Consider the following 17,377-nt stretch of genomic DNA (forward strand, 5'->3'; position numbering starts at 1 on the left):
CTGCCTTAGTTGTTGTCGTAAGAGGCTTACAAAATAAAAAATCTTCCTTTATCACGTCGTCTTTCACATAGCGCACAAATACAGCAAGCTGGCTTAGATTGGAAACGTCTGTGGTCTCGTCGAGTTGAAGGCTGAATTTTGCCGGGCTTGAAATCAGATCTGCAACTACTTGATCCAAGATGTCTTTGCTCATGTCCTCTATTCTGTCGCTAATGGTGTCATTTGAAAGAGGAATTTGGGATAACTTCAGCCGCTTTTCCCAGCATGATATTCGCCATCTTCAACACAGCTGGTTTTATGAGTGTTTCACCAATGGTGTGTGGTTTGCCCTGCTTTGCGATCAGGTAAGCAACTTCGTACGATGCTGTGAGGATCGGTTTGTTGATGGGTACAAAGCCGAGAACAGGCAGAGTAGCCTTTTCATCGAATCTGGCTCTCTTCACCTTGAATTCAGCGAGTGTTGTGTTCTTGTATTGTCCATCTCCATGCAGCTTAAGGAAGTGTTCTCTTAGTTTTGCCGGTGCTAGACTAGAATTGCTCAACTTGGCATTGCAAATCATGCAGTTAGGACGCTGACTCTCATCACGTTCCGTTATACATGTGAATCCATATTGTACATATTCGTCCGACCACTTTCTTTTTTTGCTCGACATGGTTAGTATGAAGGGATTAAAATATTAAGAAAGAAATAGCCGAATCCACTCATTTGAAGGGGTGTCCACATACTTTTGTGTGTGTATATATATATGTGTGTGTGTGTGTGTGTGTGTGTGTGTGTGTGTGTGTGTATATATGTGTGTGTGTGTGTGTATGCAAATAGGATGCTGAATATAGCATTTTAACATTATTAAAACGAGGTAAATGTATATTTGTCTAGCCTTTGCTGCTTAAAATGTTGCGACCCTAATCAAAATCTCTTAATGAGTCCAAATAACACAAATGTAAGGTGTTTTAACATTTTAAACTTAAATATTTTTTTGACTTGTGCACTACATGGCTCAAAAGTACAGTTGAATGCAGCATTGCTGTATGGTGCACTCATAATGTATTGAGTAGTCAGCCTGGGCTACTGGTCTAATGTTGCTGTAATAGGCCTACATGTTTGTCCTTTGCATGGTGTTTTGATGCAGGTTATGTTTTTTGTTTATTCATTGTCCAGCTTTTAAAAACCGAAGCCAGGCTGCAATATTTTAGTAGCCTAGATAGGACTGTGGTATACTGTATGTCTGCACACTTTCCCTCCACTGCACGCTGTAAATGGGACACACAAAATCAGCGCAAGTTGAATTGTGTACAGCTGCAGCGATCGGTAAGCTGCTCTGATAGCTGATGCTTAAAGTTAGTGAGGGAGATATGTCTCCAGCTTCAGTGATTTTTGCAATTAGTTCCAGTCTTTGGCAGCAGAGAACTGGAAGGAAAGGCGGCCAAAGGAAGTGTTGGCTTTGGGGATGACCAGTGAGTTTTTTTTAATTTTTTTTTAAAATTATTTATTTTTTTAACATTTATTTTATTTCACCTTTTATTTAACCAGGTAGGCCAGTTGAGACCAAGTTCTCATTTACAACTGCGACCTTGCCAACAAACTAGGCAAGTCAGTGAAAAACAAATTCTTATTTAGAAAGACGGCCTACCCCGGCCAAACCCTAACCCGGATGACACTGGTCCAATTGTGCGCCGCCCTATGGGACTCCCAATCATGGCCGTTTGTAATACAGCCTGGAATCGAACCAGGGTCTGTAGTGACTCTTCTAGCACTGAGATGCAAGTGCCTTAGACTTCTGCGCCACTCGGGAGCCAATGCTTTACTGTACGTCATGGAATTATTTAGTCAAATAGAACCTTTTTTTTTTTTTTAAACCTCTTTTATAAAGTTGGTTTTGAAACAATACTGGGAATTGTATATTTTCACTGATATTATGATTGTCCGTTTTTGTTTCAAATCTGCGTTGTAGTTAAAACGCTGTCAGTTCCACTTTGATTTGATTTAAATTAAGAATAAAGAGCAACATTTTTGTTTTCATGAGTTGTTTGCCGATTTTTGACTTTGCAGCTGGCTTATCGAGCAGAAATGGCTCAGTTCTGCCTCCAAGACAAGATTCATGACAATAAACAGCAGCCTGCTACTAAGACGTGTTGCTTGAATAAAATAAATACATTTGATCAAATGTTCAATTACACCCTCTGCTGTACCTCCACAGCCAGACCCTTACCCAGGCCCTCACCCAGGCCCTGCTGAGTGTGTTCTCCCCTGGGGACCAGCGAGTGGCTCACCACCCCTTCCTGAAGGAGGACCTGATGGAGCTGTCTCTGGACTGGACGGCCCAGGTACCTGACCTGCTGCTGGATGCTGGGCCCAGGGTGTCTGGTCACTTCCACAAGACCCTAGCTGACCTGGTGTATTTACTGCACGGCAACATGGACAGGTAGTAGTATTGTAGTAGTAGTATTTGTTGGTCTTGAAAGGATAGCACATAAGAACTGAAGACAAACAAGTTTTATTTTACGTCTTTTCAGAGAGAAGCCTAGTCTGGGAGAGGTCAGACTGCTGCTCTACACTACCGTTGGTGTGACAACGACCCCTGACCCCAGACCTGACCCCTGGGCCCAGCTCCTCCTCACGGAGACACACCTTGGACTGGTGCAGGTACATTAACTATGTTTTATTTGTATTCCTTTATGCAGGAAGATGCCGTGCCCTCACTCTCACCGTGACGTTTGTCAGATTCATTCATTCATCCATCCCTTCCTTCATGCAGGAGAATGCAGTGTTCCACCCTTCTCCGCGCCACCTCCCCCTGCTGTCCCGACAAGCACAGTTCCAGGGGGTGTCCCTTCGGTGCCGCTCTGACATCCGCTGTTTGATGGTCGGAGATTGGGCCGGGAGCTCCACTGGTGTAGGACGAGATGGGGTCGGGAGCTCCCCCGGTGTGGGGGGAGATGGAGCCTGGAGCTCCCCCGGTGTGGGGGGAGATGGAGCCGGTGATGAAGGTAAAATAAATAGACCACATGTTGATGCAGTCCATTTAAAGTCAAGGAAAACACTAAAACGTGTTAGGTTTACCAATTAAATTATTTGGAGCATACATTTTTATTTTGAACACCAAAATGTACGTATTTCGATTGTAGTCTTAGGTGGGGCAATTCGACTGGACATCATCCTCTCTCGGAACCGGAGGACCAGGGGAGAGAGGTGGGACAGGCCTAGGGGACAGCCTGGAAGAAGAGGTGCTGCTGCTCTATGGAAGGTAGGAAGGGTAGCTGAAGCTGCTATCCTGTATGCTGCCTCAAATTCATGTCCTCCGTCGCAGAAGCAGGCCGAAGTGTGGAAATTACGTTTCAGCTGCTCGTCAGAGGCCGCCTGTCTGATTAATCACTTATCAAACATCTGAATGGTCACTGATCAAGGACTGGACAGACCATAATGAACTATAGCTTAGACAGGACCGGACTGAACAGAAGAACTGGTACCTAACTCTCATTGAGAGGAAGTCAAGGTGTATGTTTTCTCACTGAGTGGCAGTCGAGGTGGCAGTGCAGTGCATCTCAAAACAACAACATGGAGAATGTCTCTATTATGACACTATTAAAGGCCAGTTTCCCAAACACAGACTAAGACGATTCATGGACTTATAAAAACATGCTCAAAAGACAATCTCCTCGTATTTCAACTTTTGTCTAGGACTCGGGTAAATCTGTGTCCAGGAAACAGGCCCATAGAGTACATGAATATATTGATGTGTTTTGTTCAAAGTTTCCATGCACTGATTTCAATGAAATGTTCATATCTCATTTTCCACATGTAATTTGAGTCTTTCTGAAGTGCACTTTATTTTTGGTCTGCTGTTCCCCATGCTGTGTTTTTTCATTCACTGTTCATGATGTTGTTGTTGTTTACACTGTACAGGGACCCCAGGACACTTGATTCTACAGAATATAGGCAATTTTTTTTAAGGATAGATATGCAAAGTGTCCAAATAAATGCAGGGTATGCCTTTTTTAAGCATATTTGCACTTTTGACCATATAAAGACAAGTGTTATACCTCAAATATTTGAAACGTTTGTTTTATGGACATATGTAAACAATTTTTTTAAATTACTTAATGTCAAGTAATATCATGCAATCTAATAATTAATTATATTTGTGGAATATTTGTATTACTTGGTAGTTTGACACTCGTGTATTAAAAATAAATGTATTAAAATGATCATGTTTACAATGCTGCAGGTGGAAAATATGTGTTTTGTTTAGGTTTGTCAAGCAATAAAAGTTATACAACTTCTCTTTTGGTTTTTGTCAGTCAATCGTTTCTACGATCTTCTGTGAAGGATTGAAACTTCAGAATGTAGCTTCATCTGCTCATTCTTTCTGATTCTTCTCTCTCTCTCTCACTCGCTCTCTGTGTGTATCTGTCTCTATGGCTGCGTTAAAGATCAGAATTGGACAGCCTATGTGGTGTTAACTCTGTCAGTAGCTTGCCTCCTTGTCCCTTACGACCCAGCCTCTCCTGCGGAAGCACAGTTCCCGCTCAGCCCAGTCAAAACTGTTCGCTGCTCTGGCACCCCAATGGTGGAACAAGCTCCCTCACGACGCCAGGACAGCGGAGTCAATCACCACCTTCCGGAGACACCTGAAACCCCACCTCTTTAAGGAATACCTGGGATAGGATTAAGTAATCCTTCTAACCCCCCCCCCCCCCCCAAAAAAAAAAGATATACAGTGCCTTGCGAAAGTATTCGGCCCCCTTGAACTTTTCGACCTTTTGCCACATTTCAGGCTTCAAACATAAAGATATAAAACTGTAATTTTTTGTGAAGAATCAACAAGTGGGACACAATTATGAAGTGGAACGAAATTTATTGGATATTTCAAACTTTTTTAACAAATAAAAAACGGAAAAATTGGCCGTGCAAAATTATTCAGCCCCTTTCAGTGCAGCAAACTCTCCAGAAGTTCAGTGAGGATCTCTGAATGATCCAATGTTGACCTAAATGACTAATGATAAATAGAATCCACCTGTGTGTAATCAAGTCTCCGTATAAATGCACCTGCTCTGTGATAGTCTCAGAGGTCCGTTTAAAGCGCAGAGAGCATCATGAAGAACAAGGAACACACCAGGCAGGTCCGAGATACTGTTGTGGAGAAGTTTAAAGCCGGATTTGGATACAAGAAGATTTCCCAAGCTTTAAACATCCCAAGGAGCACTGTGCAAGCGATAATATTGAAATGGAAGGAGTATCAGACCACTGCAAATCTACGAAGACCCGGCCGTCCCTCTAAACTTTCAGCTCATACAAGGAGAAGACGGATCAGAGATGCAGCCAAGAGGCCCATGATCACTCTGGATGAACTGCAGAGATCTACAGCTGAGGTGGGAGACTCTGTCCATAGGACAACAATCAATCGTATACTGCACAAATCTGGCCTTTATGGAAGAGTGGCAAGAAGAAAGCTATTTCTTAAAGATATCCATAAAAAGTGTCGTTTTAAAGTTTGCCACTAGCCACCTGGGAGACACACCAAACGTGGAAGAAGGTGCTCTGGTCAGATGAAACCAAAATCGAACTTTTTGGCAACAATGCAAAACGTTATGTTTGGCGTAAAAGCAACACAGCTCATCACGCTGAACACAACATCCCCACTGTCAAACATGGTGGTGGCAGCATCATGGTTTGGGCCTGCTTTTCTTCAGCAGGGGCAGGGAAGATGGTTAAAATTGATGGGAAGATGGATGGAGCCAAATACAGGACCATTCTGGAAGAAAACCTGATGGAGTCTGCAAAAGACCTGAGACTGGGACAGAGATTTGTCTTCCAACAAGACAATGATCCAAAACATTAAGCAAAATCTACAATGGAATGGTTCACAAATAAACATATCCAGATGTTCGAATGGCCAAGTCAACGTCCAGACCTGAATCCAATCGAGAATCTGTGGAAAGAACTGAAAACTGCTGTTCACAAACGCTCTCCATCCAACCTCACTGAGCTCGAGCTGTTTTGCAAGGAGGAATGGGCAAAAATTTCAGTCTCTCGATGTGCAAAACTGATAGAGACATACCCCAAGCGACTTACAGCTGTAATCGCAGCAAAAGGTGGCGCTACAAAGTATTAACTTAAGGGGGCTGAATAATTTTGCACGCCCAATTTTTCAGTTTTTTATTTGTTAAAAAAGTTTGAAATATCCAATAAATTTCGTTCCACTTGTTGATTCTTCACAAAAAATTACAGTTTTATATCTTTGTTTGAAGCCTGAAATGTGGCAAAAGGTCAAAAAGTTCAAGGGGGCCGAATACTTTCGCAAGGTACTGTAGATGTACTATTGTAAAGTGGTTGTTCCACTGGATATCATAAGGTGAATGCACCAATTTGTAAGTCGCTCTGGATAAGAGCGTCTGCTAAATGACGTGAATGTCTCCAGTCGGAAGGAACTAGGTTAAATCTGTATTATACTCTCAGCTCAACACCACGCCCCCTTCCTCTCTCAGCTCAACACCACACCCCCTTCCTCTCTCAGCTCAACACCACACCCCCTTCCTCTCTCGGCTCAACACCACACCCCCTTCCTCTCTCGGCTCAACACCACACCCCCTTCCTCTCTCAGCTCAACACCACACCCCCTTCCTGTCTCAGCTCAACACCACACCCCCTTCCTCTCTCAGCTCAACACCACACCCCCGATTCAGAGGGGTTGGGTTATATGCGGAAGACACGAGGTCAAGGTGAACATCGAACTCCTATTGAACCCATCCCAGGAAATTGGCAAACAGGAAACTGCTCACCCAGAGGCGGCGCTCCTAGTTGCCAGAGACTTGAATACAGGGAAACTTTAATCAGTTCTACCTAATTTCTATCAACATGTTAAATGTGCAACCAGAGGGGGAAAAAAATTGTAGATCACCTGTACTCCATAGACAGAAGAGTACAAAGCCCTCCATTTGGTAAATCCGACCACAATTTTATCCTCCTGATTCCTGCTTACAAGCGAAAATGAAAGCAGGAAGCACCAGTGACTTGGTCTATAAAAAAGTGGTTAGGTGAAGCAGATGCTAAGCTACAGGACTGTTTTGATAGCACAGACTGGCTAACCGGGCTATCTGCACTGTGTCCCGCCAACCCCTCTTTTACGCTACTGCTACTCTCTATTCATCATATATGCATAGTTACTTTAACCATATCTACATGTACATACTACCTCAATCAGCCCGACTAACCGGTGCCTGTATATAGCCTCTCTACTGTATATATCTTCTCTACTGTATATTTTTCACTGTCTTTTTTACAGTTTTTATTTTTTTACTTGCCTATTGTTCACCTAATACATTTTTTGCACTATTGGTTAGAGCCTGTAAGTAAGCATTTCATTGTAAGGTCTACACTAGTTGTATTCGGCGCATGTGACAAATAAACTTTGATTTGATTTGGTCCTATAACTCGTATTGACCCCCATCCTATTGACCCCCATCCTATTGACCCCCATCCTATTGACCCCATCCTATTGACCCCCATCCTATTGACCCCATCCTATTGACCCCCATCCTATTGAACCCCATCCTATTGAACCCATCCTATTGACCCCATCCTATTGACCCCCGTCCTATTGACCCCCGTCCTATTGACCCCCGTCCTATTGACCCCCGTCCTATTGACCCCCGTCCTATTGAACCCATCCTATTGACCCCATCCTATTGACCCCCATCCTATTGACCCCATTGTATTGAACCCCGTCCTATTGAACCCATCCTATTGACCCCGTCCTATTGACCCCCGTCCTATTGAACCCCGTCCTATTGACCCCCGTCCTATTGACCCCCGTCCTACTGAACCCCGTCCTATTGAACCCCGTCCTATTGACCCCCGTCCTATTGACCCCCGTCCTATTGACCCCCGTCCTACTGAACCCCGTCCTATTGAACCCCGTCCTATTGACCCCCGTCCTATTGACCCCCGTCCTATTGACCCCATCTTATTGACCCCATCCTATTGACCCCCATCCTATTGACCCCATCCTATTGAACCCCATCCTATTGAACCCCGTCCTATTGACCCCGTCCTATTGACCCCCGTCCTATTGACCCCCGTCCTATTGACCCCCGTCCTATTGACCCCATCTTATTGACCCCATCTTATTGACCCCATCCTATTGACCCCCATCCTATTGACCCCCGTCCTACTGAACCCCGTCCTACTGAACCCCGTCCTATTGACCCCCGTCCTATTGACCCCATCTTATTGACCCCATCCTATTGACCCCCGTCCTACTGAACCCCGTCCTATTGAACCCCGTCCTATTGACCCCCGTCCTATTGACCCCATCTTATTGACCCCATCTTATTGACCCCATCCTATTGACCCCCGTCCTACTGAACCCCGTCCTACTGAACCCCGTCCTATTGAACCCCGTCCTACTGAACCCCGTCCTATTGAACCCCGTCCTATTGACCCCCGTCCTATTGACCCCCGTCCTATTGAACCCCGTCCTATTGACCCCCGTCCTATTGACCCCATCTTATTGACCCCATCCTATACCCAGTGAATTTCCCTGGTCTTCCCAGTTAACACTGCACTGATGAATAGGAGTTTTTTTTTACTCTGTACTGATGACGATGCTGGTTTAACAGTTGATCATCATGTTCCATCGCTGAGAGGAATTTGAGGTCAAACTCAATGAGAAGTGGAAAGGCAGACAGACTGATTAAGTACACATGCACACACTCCAAACTCTCACAGTCTGAGGTCAGGACTGACTGGTCCCCTCATGTCTGCTAAATGTCATGCCCAGCAGCAGCAGAGTGCAATCAGTCCTCCTTTCTTCTCTTCCTCCTCCTTTCTCCTCATTTGTCCTCTCTCTGTCTCTCTCTCTCTCCGCTCTCTCCTCGGTTCTACTCTCCTTTCTCCTCCCTTCTTCCTCATCTCTTTCTACTTCCACCTCCCCTTCTGCTCTATTCCTTCCCTTCCTCCTCCTCCCTTTCTCCTTTCTCCTCTTTCTACTTCTACCTCCCCTTCTGCTCTTCTCCTTTCTACTGTTTCCTAATTTCTATTATTTCTCCTCTTTCCTCTCAATTCTCTATTCTCTCATCCGTTCTCTTTCCTCAGTTCTCTCTTTCCTCAGTTCTCCTCTTTCCTCAGTTCTCCTCTTTCCTCAGTTCTCCTCTCTTTCCTCCATTCTCCTCTGTTCTCCTCCTCTCTCTCTGTTCTCCTCTCTCTCTCTGTTCTCCTCTCTCTCCTCCGTTCTCCTCTCTGCTCCTAGTCTGAAGAGGAGAACAAGGCACCCTATTTTTTAAACTGTATAGTGCTCTATGTATCAAACACAAAAGGATGAGAAGGAAAAATAAATCATAACCAAATGTTGATGTTTACTCTAAGCTCCCACAATGTGCTTGGGAAAGATTACAATTATGGTTTATTTCTTCGCCACCGGCTCGTTCATAAGTTCTAAAGCCATTTTGGAGGGGGGTAATGTATTACAAATATTTTTACAGGTCCTAAAAGGGGTTCATATAGATGAGGGCAGAGTCTGTCCTCTGGTAGATAAGGCGAAAGTGGAGTCTGTCATTGAAAACGCAGAGAAAAGTGCTTCTGCTCTGAATTACACTTCACCTCACTCTGAATTACACTTTTCCTCACCTTGAGCACTTTTCAGACAGCCAGTGGAATAACGCTGAGTACCCTTCCGGAGTACAAGACTTGTCCCTGCAGTCAAAGCAGCTGATGCCTTCACAGGAGGGCGACAAACCACAGTCTATGCGACAACTGCCGGTGACCATAGCAACAAAATAAACATTATCGACGTGCTGAAAAATCGCTACAACACCATAAGAATTCATAAAAATGCAACGAATGATTGGAATAGAAAACAATTTTGTTTTATTGTTAAACGCGAATCTGTAAGCTGATAGTGTGCAAGTAGAGTACCAAAGTATGAGTCATAATACCCATGAAACCTAGCTGTAAAACAGGGAAATGTTTCCAGTCGGTTTTCCACAATTCATCTTTCCGATAGAGGATTTTAGAAACACTTAAAATAAGGGCTGTGTTTTTGTGTATGCTTACCATGATGTGACGTTTTGATAACCATGTAAATCTCTCCAGGAAAACGTGACTTAGCATATGCTCACTCTTAGCATAGCAGGGATGTAAAAATACTTTGGAGTACTACTTAAGTAGTTTTTTGGTGGTATCTGCACTTTACTTTACTATTTATATTTTTGCAAACTTTTACATTTACTACATTCCTAAAGAAAATAATGTACTTTTTACATACAATTCACCTGACACTCCAAAGTACTTGTCACGACAACAAAATGATCTAATTCACATCCTTCTCATGAGAACATCCCTGGTCATCCCTACTGCCTCTGATCTGGAGGACTCACTAAACAGAGAACATCCCTGGTCATCCCTACTGCCTCTGATCTGGAGGACTCACTAAACAGAGAACATCCCTGGTCATCCCTACTGCCTCTGATCTGGAGGACTCACTAAACAGAGAACATCCCTGGTCATCCCTACTGCCTCTGATCTGGTGGACTCACTAAACAGAGAACATCCCTGGTCATCCCTACTGCCTCTGATCTGGTGGACTCACTAAACAGAGAACATCCCTGGTCCTCCCTACTGCCTCTGATCTGGACGATTCACTAAACAGAGAACATCCCTGGTCATCCCTACTGCCTCTGATCTGGTGGACTCACTAAACAGAGAACATCCCTGGTCATCCCTACTGCCTCTGATCTGGTGGACTCACTAAACAGAGAACATACCTGGTCCTCCCTACTGCCTCTGATCTGGAGGACTCACTAAACAGAGAACATCCCTGGTCATCCCTACTGCCTCTGATCTGGAGGACTCACTAAACAGAGAACATCCCTGGTCATCCCTACTGCCTCTGATCTGGAGGACTCACTAAACAGAGAACATCCCTGGTCATCCCTACTGCCTCTGATCTGGTGGACTCACTAAACAGAGAACATCCCTGGTCCTCCCTACTGCCTCTGATCTGGAGGATTCACTAAACAGAGAACATCTCTGGGTCATCCCTACTGCCTCTGATCTGGAGGACTCACTAAACAGAGAACATCCCTGGTCATCCCTACTGCCTCTGATCTGGTGGACTCACTAAACAGAGAACATCCCTGGTCATCCCTACTGCCTCTGATCTGGAGGACTCACTAAACAGAGAACATCCCTGGTCATCCCTACTGCCTCTGATCTGGTGGACTCACTAAACAGAGAACATCCCTGGTCATCCCTACTGCCTCTGATCTGGAGGACTCACTAAACAGAGAACATCCCTGGTCATCCCTACTGCCTCTGATCTGGTGGACTCACTAAACAGAGAACATCCCTGGTCATCCCCTGCCTCTGATCTGGTGGACTCACCAAACAGAGAACATCCCTGGTCATCCCCTGCCTCTGATCTGGTGGACTCACCAAACAGAGAACATCCCTGGTCATCCCCTGCCTCTGATCTGGTGGACTCACCAAACACATGCTTCGTTTGTAAATGATGTTTGAGTGTTGGAGTGGGACCCTGGCTATCTGTAATAAATTTTTAAAAAACTAGGAAATGTGGCCGTCTGCTTTGCTTTAATATAAGTAATTTGAAATTATTTATACTTGACTTTTGATACTTAAGTATATTTTAGTATTTTTAAAACCAAATACTTCTAAACTTTTACTCAAGTAGTATTTTACTGGGTGACGCACTCTTACTTGAGTCATTATCTATTTTAAGGTATCTTTACTTTTACTCAAGTATGATAATTGTGTACTTTTTCCACCACTGGGCATTAGACATAGAGATATTCAGGGGTGATGGTCTCATTTCTAATACCTTCTCTGTGGTCTGGTTTTGCTGTCTGGTCTCGTACATCCTCATCAGTGTTCTGAATCTAAACACACTTTGTTTCTTCCCTAATTTAGTTATAAACAAAGTTGTCAGTTTTCCATCTGTTTAGCCTATTTAATAATGTCGTCTCAAGGCATTGTGATGTAATGCCATAGACTTGGACACCTCTACCGCCCCCAAAAGCTTGTTTTAGCATGGGCAGCGCCATTGAGAAATCTCACCAACTCTACTGCCCCAAAGCCTGTTTTTAGCATGGGCGGTGCTATAGATGAATGTCACAATTTTGAAGTAGTGAACTGGGTGGGACTACCTAAGGGTTAAGGAAGCATCACATAATTCCGTCCAGGTCATCAGGAGGGATCAGCCAATGAATTGTACTTGTTAGCAAATATTCCATAAGTGCAGGTGGTGGTGAATCAACAACCTTGGCTTTATACCTGTTCAAGCAACACCCTCCAGGGGGCAGTGTGCACCATTTCTGTTTGTTTACCAACTCATAGAAGTAGTAGTAGAAGAAGAAATGGAACTACTTTAAAATGTAGATGACCTCAGTAACCAGGTTTCAATCCCAACTTTTTATGCGAGTAAAGTACATAAAAATGTCACAACATGCCTTTATAGAAACAGCTAATTTGTCACTAAACTTTCCAAATGTCGACAAAACAAAATATACTACACAAGTGGGATCTTTTTGTGTCTGTAAAATTAATTATGCGAGAAATGGTAGTGGAAATGGCTTTATTCACAAATATGAATGTAATAACCATCATATCAAAGTAAACTGTGAGTCACGTGATGACACGGTGTGTGGTCCTCCCACTACGACTGGGGAAAACATGCAGTTTATTAGGCTACAGATTAAATAGGTTATGATGAACTTCACAGGGTGGTGAAAGAGCTTGATGGTCCTTTCCAATAAAAAATGAAGGGTCCTATTCCGGTGACATGATGATCGATGCTTGACTGCCGTTTGGCAAATAAAAATATTCTAACTATTTTGATCGTAATAAACTCATTGTGTAGGCTGTAGGTTATCCGCAGTGTATCTGTGAGCTGTTGACTTGAGCACACGTGCCAAGACCAGAGTAGACACATTCGCTAACATTTTTTTTTTGTGACAAAACCATCAACAGAGTTGAAAATATGACGGAAACGCATTTAACTTTTTTTCTATTCATGATCATCAATGCTTGCCCTTTATTGACAAATAAACTTTTCGCTCTTTTGTCCATTATAAGCTCACCTTGTAGACAAATTTGTTTTTTTATCTTGTCTTCCGTCTTACATATAAACAAACTTGCTCTCATGTAAGCAGCCTACCCCCACCGTATCTATGAGCTGTTGCCATAAACCAAAGATTCGCTTTATAACAAAGCATTTCTTCTTACAAAACCATCAGTAGATGAAAATGTGATGGAAACACGTTTAACTTATTTTCCTCTTTACATGGGAGTTTAACTGCTAAAGTAATATTTATATGCACTACTTCATCACAAACATCCACATCAAGTCAATTTAATGGAAACATCTCTGGTGGAAAATGTGCATATTGTTTTTATGCTGGTTTTAGAATATTCACATGAAAATCTATTGGATGGAATGATGACACTTCCCATGTGGTCACAGACTCCCTAATGGGACAGATACAACGATGAGAAGTCTATGTCTACTGCTTACTGTGTGGTTTGGGTTTCATCTGTCCCCAGTTTTCAGTCTGGTTACGTTTATCTACGGTGTAATAGCTGGATTCTTTCTTCTGCTTTTCAGTGGTGGGTTTTCCTTTAACACAGAAGGAGCGTTAGAGTTGCACTAACTATGTCTGAGTGTCTGAGTGAATGAGTCTGAGTGAATGTGCCTGAGTGAATGTGTCTGAGTGAATGTGTGTGAGTGAATGTGTGTGAGTGAATGAGTGAATGTGCCTGAGTGAATGAGTGAATGTGTGTGAGTGAATGAGTGAATGTGCCTGAGTGAATGTGTCTGAGTGAATGTGCCTGAGTGAATGTGAATGAGTGAATGTGCCTGAGTGAATGTGAATGAGTGAATGTCTCTGAGTGAATGTGCCTGAGTGAATGTGAATGAGTGAATGTGCCTGAGTGAATGTGTCTGAGTGAATGTGTCTGAGTGAATGTGTGTGAGTGAATGAGTGAATGTGCCTGAGTGAATGTGTCTGAGTGAATGTGCCTGAGTGAATGAGTGAATGTCTCTGAGTGAATGTGCCTGAGTGAATGTGTCTGAGTGTCTGAGTGAATGTGTCTGAGTGAATGTGTCTGAGTGAATGTTAATGAGTGAATGTGCCTGAGTGAATGTGTCTGAGTGTCTGAGTGAATGAGTGAATGTGTGTGAGTGAATGAGTGAATGTGCCTGAGTGAATGTGTCTGAGTGAATGAGTGAATGTGTCTGAGTGAATGAGTGAATGTCTCTGAGTGAATGTGAATGAGTGAATGTGTCTGAGTGAATGAGTGAATGTCTCTGAGTGAATGTGTCTGAGTGAATGTTAATGAGTGAATGTGCCTGAGTGAATGTGTCTGAGTGAATGTGTCTGAGTGAATGAGTGAATGTGTGTGAGTGAATGAGTGAATGTGACTGAGTGAATGAGTGAATGTGTGTGAGTGAATGAGTGAATGTGCCTGAGTGAATGTGTCTGAGTGAATGTGTCTGAGTGAATGAGTGAATGTGTCTGAGTGAATGAGTGAATGTCTCTGAGTGAATGAGTGAATGTCTCTGAGTGAATGTGTCTGAGTGAATGTGCCTGAGTGAATGTGTGTGAGTGAATGAGTGAATGTGAATGAGTGAATGTGTCTGAGTGAATGTGAATGAGTGAATGTGCCTGAGTGAATGTGTCTGAGTGTCTGAGTGAATGTGTCTGAGTGAATGTGAATGAGTGAATGTGAATGAGTGAATGTGTCTGAGTGAATGTGTGTGAGTGAATGTGTCTGAGTGAATGTGTCTGAGTGAATGAGTGAATGTGTCTGAGTGAATGAGTGAATGTCTCTGAGTGAATGTGCCTGAGTGAATGTGAATGAGTGAATGTGCCTGAGTGAATGTGAATGAGTGAATGTCTCTGAGTGAATGTGCCTGAGTGAATGTGCCTGAGTGAATGTGTCTGAGTGAATGTGTCTGAGTGAATGTGTGTGAGTGAATGAGTGAATGTGTCTGAGTGAATGTGTCTGAATGTCTGAGTGAATGTGAATGAGTGAATGTGTCTGAGTGAATGTGTCTGAGTGAATGTGAATGAGTGAATGTGTCTGAGTGAATGTGTCTGAGTGAATGTCTCTGAGTGAATGAGTGAATGTGTCTGAGTGAATGTGTGAGTCAGTGTGTCAGGAGAAGACAAAGTGTCTATGTGTGTTTTCTCTGTCATGTCATCACATTTAAACTTGTTTCATTTGTGGCTTTCTTCCTTTGTTCTTATTCAGGATTCATCTATGAACTGCTACATTGATACAACTTTCATACTCTGTGACTTCAACTCATGACACATACAAAGAATACAAACAAGAGTACAAACAAGAGTACAAACAAGAGTATAAACAAGAGTACAAACAGAATACAAACAAGAGTACAAACAAGAATACAAACAAGAGTACAAACGGAGTACAAACAAGAGTACAAACGGAGTACAAACAAGAGTACAAACAGAATACAAACAAGAGTACAAACAAGAATACAAACAAGAGTACAAACAAGAGTACAAACAAGAGTCCAAACAGAATACAAACAAGAGTACAAACAAGAGTACAAACAACAATACAAACAGAATACAAACAAGAGTACAAACAGAATACAAACAAGAGTACAAACAGAATACAAACAAGAGTACAAACAGAATACAAGCAAGAGTACAAACAAGAATACAAACAAGAGTACAAACAAGAGTACAAACAGAATACAAACAAGAGTACAAACAGAATACAAACAAGAGTACAAACAGAATACAAACAAGAGTACAAACAGAATTCAAACAAGAGTACAAACAGAATACAAGCAAGAGTACAAACAAGAATACAAACAAGAGTACAAACAGAATACAAACAAGAGTACAAACAGAATACAAACAAGAGTACAAACAGAATACAAACAAGAGTACAAACAGAATACAAACAAGAGTACAAACAGAATACAAACAAGAGTACAAACAAGAGTACAAACAAGAATACAAACACAATACAAACAAGAATACAAACAGAGTACAAACAGAATACAAACAAGAATACAAACAAGAGTACAAACAGAATACAAACAAGAATACAAACAAGAGTGCAAACAGAATACAAACAACAATACAAACAAGAATACAAACAAGAGTACAAACAGAATACAAACAGAATACAAACAGTAGCCTATTTCCATTTAAAAATGTACAGATGTAGGTCTGAATGTTGTTGAATTTATTAGAATCCTGCTGCAGCTGATAATTGTGGAAGAGTAAAGTACGCAACGATTCAGACCGGGAACAGAAACACAGACCGATTCGCTTCTCTCTGGCGAAAACAACAACAAACTGTTCAACCTCGCCGGTGCAGTAGAAGCCTTTTTCGTCCTTTGTTTTGGTTTATATTTTTTTTGTACCAAGTTTCTTTTCCCAATCACATCACATCACCATCAACGGGATGACAATTGGAGAGGAGAAACAGATCTCTGGGAATACTGCCGAATGGTGTGTGACGTTATGCGCAGCGTTACACTGCACCAGTGAATAAAGTCTAATAAATTACTTAAAACATTAGCTATAGCTATTACATATACTATAATTATTGCAAAACTTTACTTATTTCATAAAACGTTGAACATGTTAGCCATAGTAGTATAATTACTTAACATTATAGCTATAATAACATAGTTACGGCAAAACTTTACTTATTTAGAAAACTTTGGCCTTTTACTTATCAACACCGAACAAAAATATAAATGCTACAAGCAACAATTTCAAATATTTTACTGAGTTACAGTTCATATGAGGAAATCAGTCAATTGAAATAAATGAATTAGGTCCTAATCCATGGATTTCACATGACTGCATTTAACCCAACCCCTCTGAGTCAGAGCAGTGCGGAGGGCTGCCTTAATCCACATCCACGTCTTCGGCACCCAGAGGACAGCGGGTTAACTGCCTTGCTCAGAGGCAGAATGACAGATTTCTACTTTGTCAGCTCAGGGATTCAATCCACTATCCCAATGCTCTAACCACTAGGCTACCTGCCACTCTTAATATCAGTTCGTACTCTGTCATTTATAATGACATATTCACTATTTGCAGTTACTGAATAGTTTTTCAATACAATTCAACAATAAAGTCCTGTTTTGCTGTATATTTAATGCAGCATACTGGAAATGAACTGTGGAAAAGTATTGCGGGAGGGGAAAGAATCACTGGCTCATTAACATGTTGTCAAGGCGTGCCTTTTAAGTGGCTATATTTGTTGCACCCGTTAGTGGGAGTGCGATACCAATTTAAGTGATATTTGGATGAAGTTCCCAAATAATTAAACGTATGTAAAGAACAGATCAGTGGCAGTCTCAAACCTTTA

The 17,377-nt window shown here is 42.4% G+C and overlaps 1 protein-coding gene across 5 annotated transcripts in view; it reads left to right on the top strand.

Annotated features, from left to right (window-relative positions):
• LOC115201723 (uncharacterized) overlaps window positions 1-4,281 on the top strand; it is a 69,108-nt gene extending 64,827 nt beyond the window's left edge. For all 5 annotated transcript variants that reach the window (XM_029765569.1, XM_029765570.1, XM_029765573.1 and 2 more), the window contains 4 exons: window positions 2,199-2,423; window positions 2,515-2,644; window positions 2,757-2,988; window positions 3,127-4,281. In XM_029765569.1, the coding sequence (XP_029621429.1) occupies window positions 2,199-2,423; window positions 2,515-2,644; window positions 2,757-2,988; window positions 3,127-3,389 (850 nt within the window). In that variant the 3' untranslated portion in view covers window positions 3,390-4,281. The remainder of the gene's footprint in view (window positions 1-2,198; window positions 2,424-2,514; window positions 2,645-2,756; window positions 2,989-3,126) is intronic.
• Window positions 4,282-17,377: the final 13,096 nt, after the last annotated feature.

Source organism: Salmo trutta, chromosome 10 (assembly GCF_901001165.1).
Source record: "Salmo trutta chromosome 10, fSalTru1.1, whole genome shotgun sequence".
NCBI lineage: Eukaryota > Metazoa > Chordata > Actinopteri > Salmoniformes > Salmonidae > Salmo > Salmo trutta.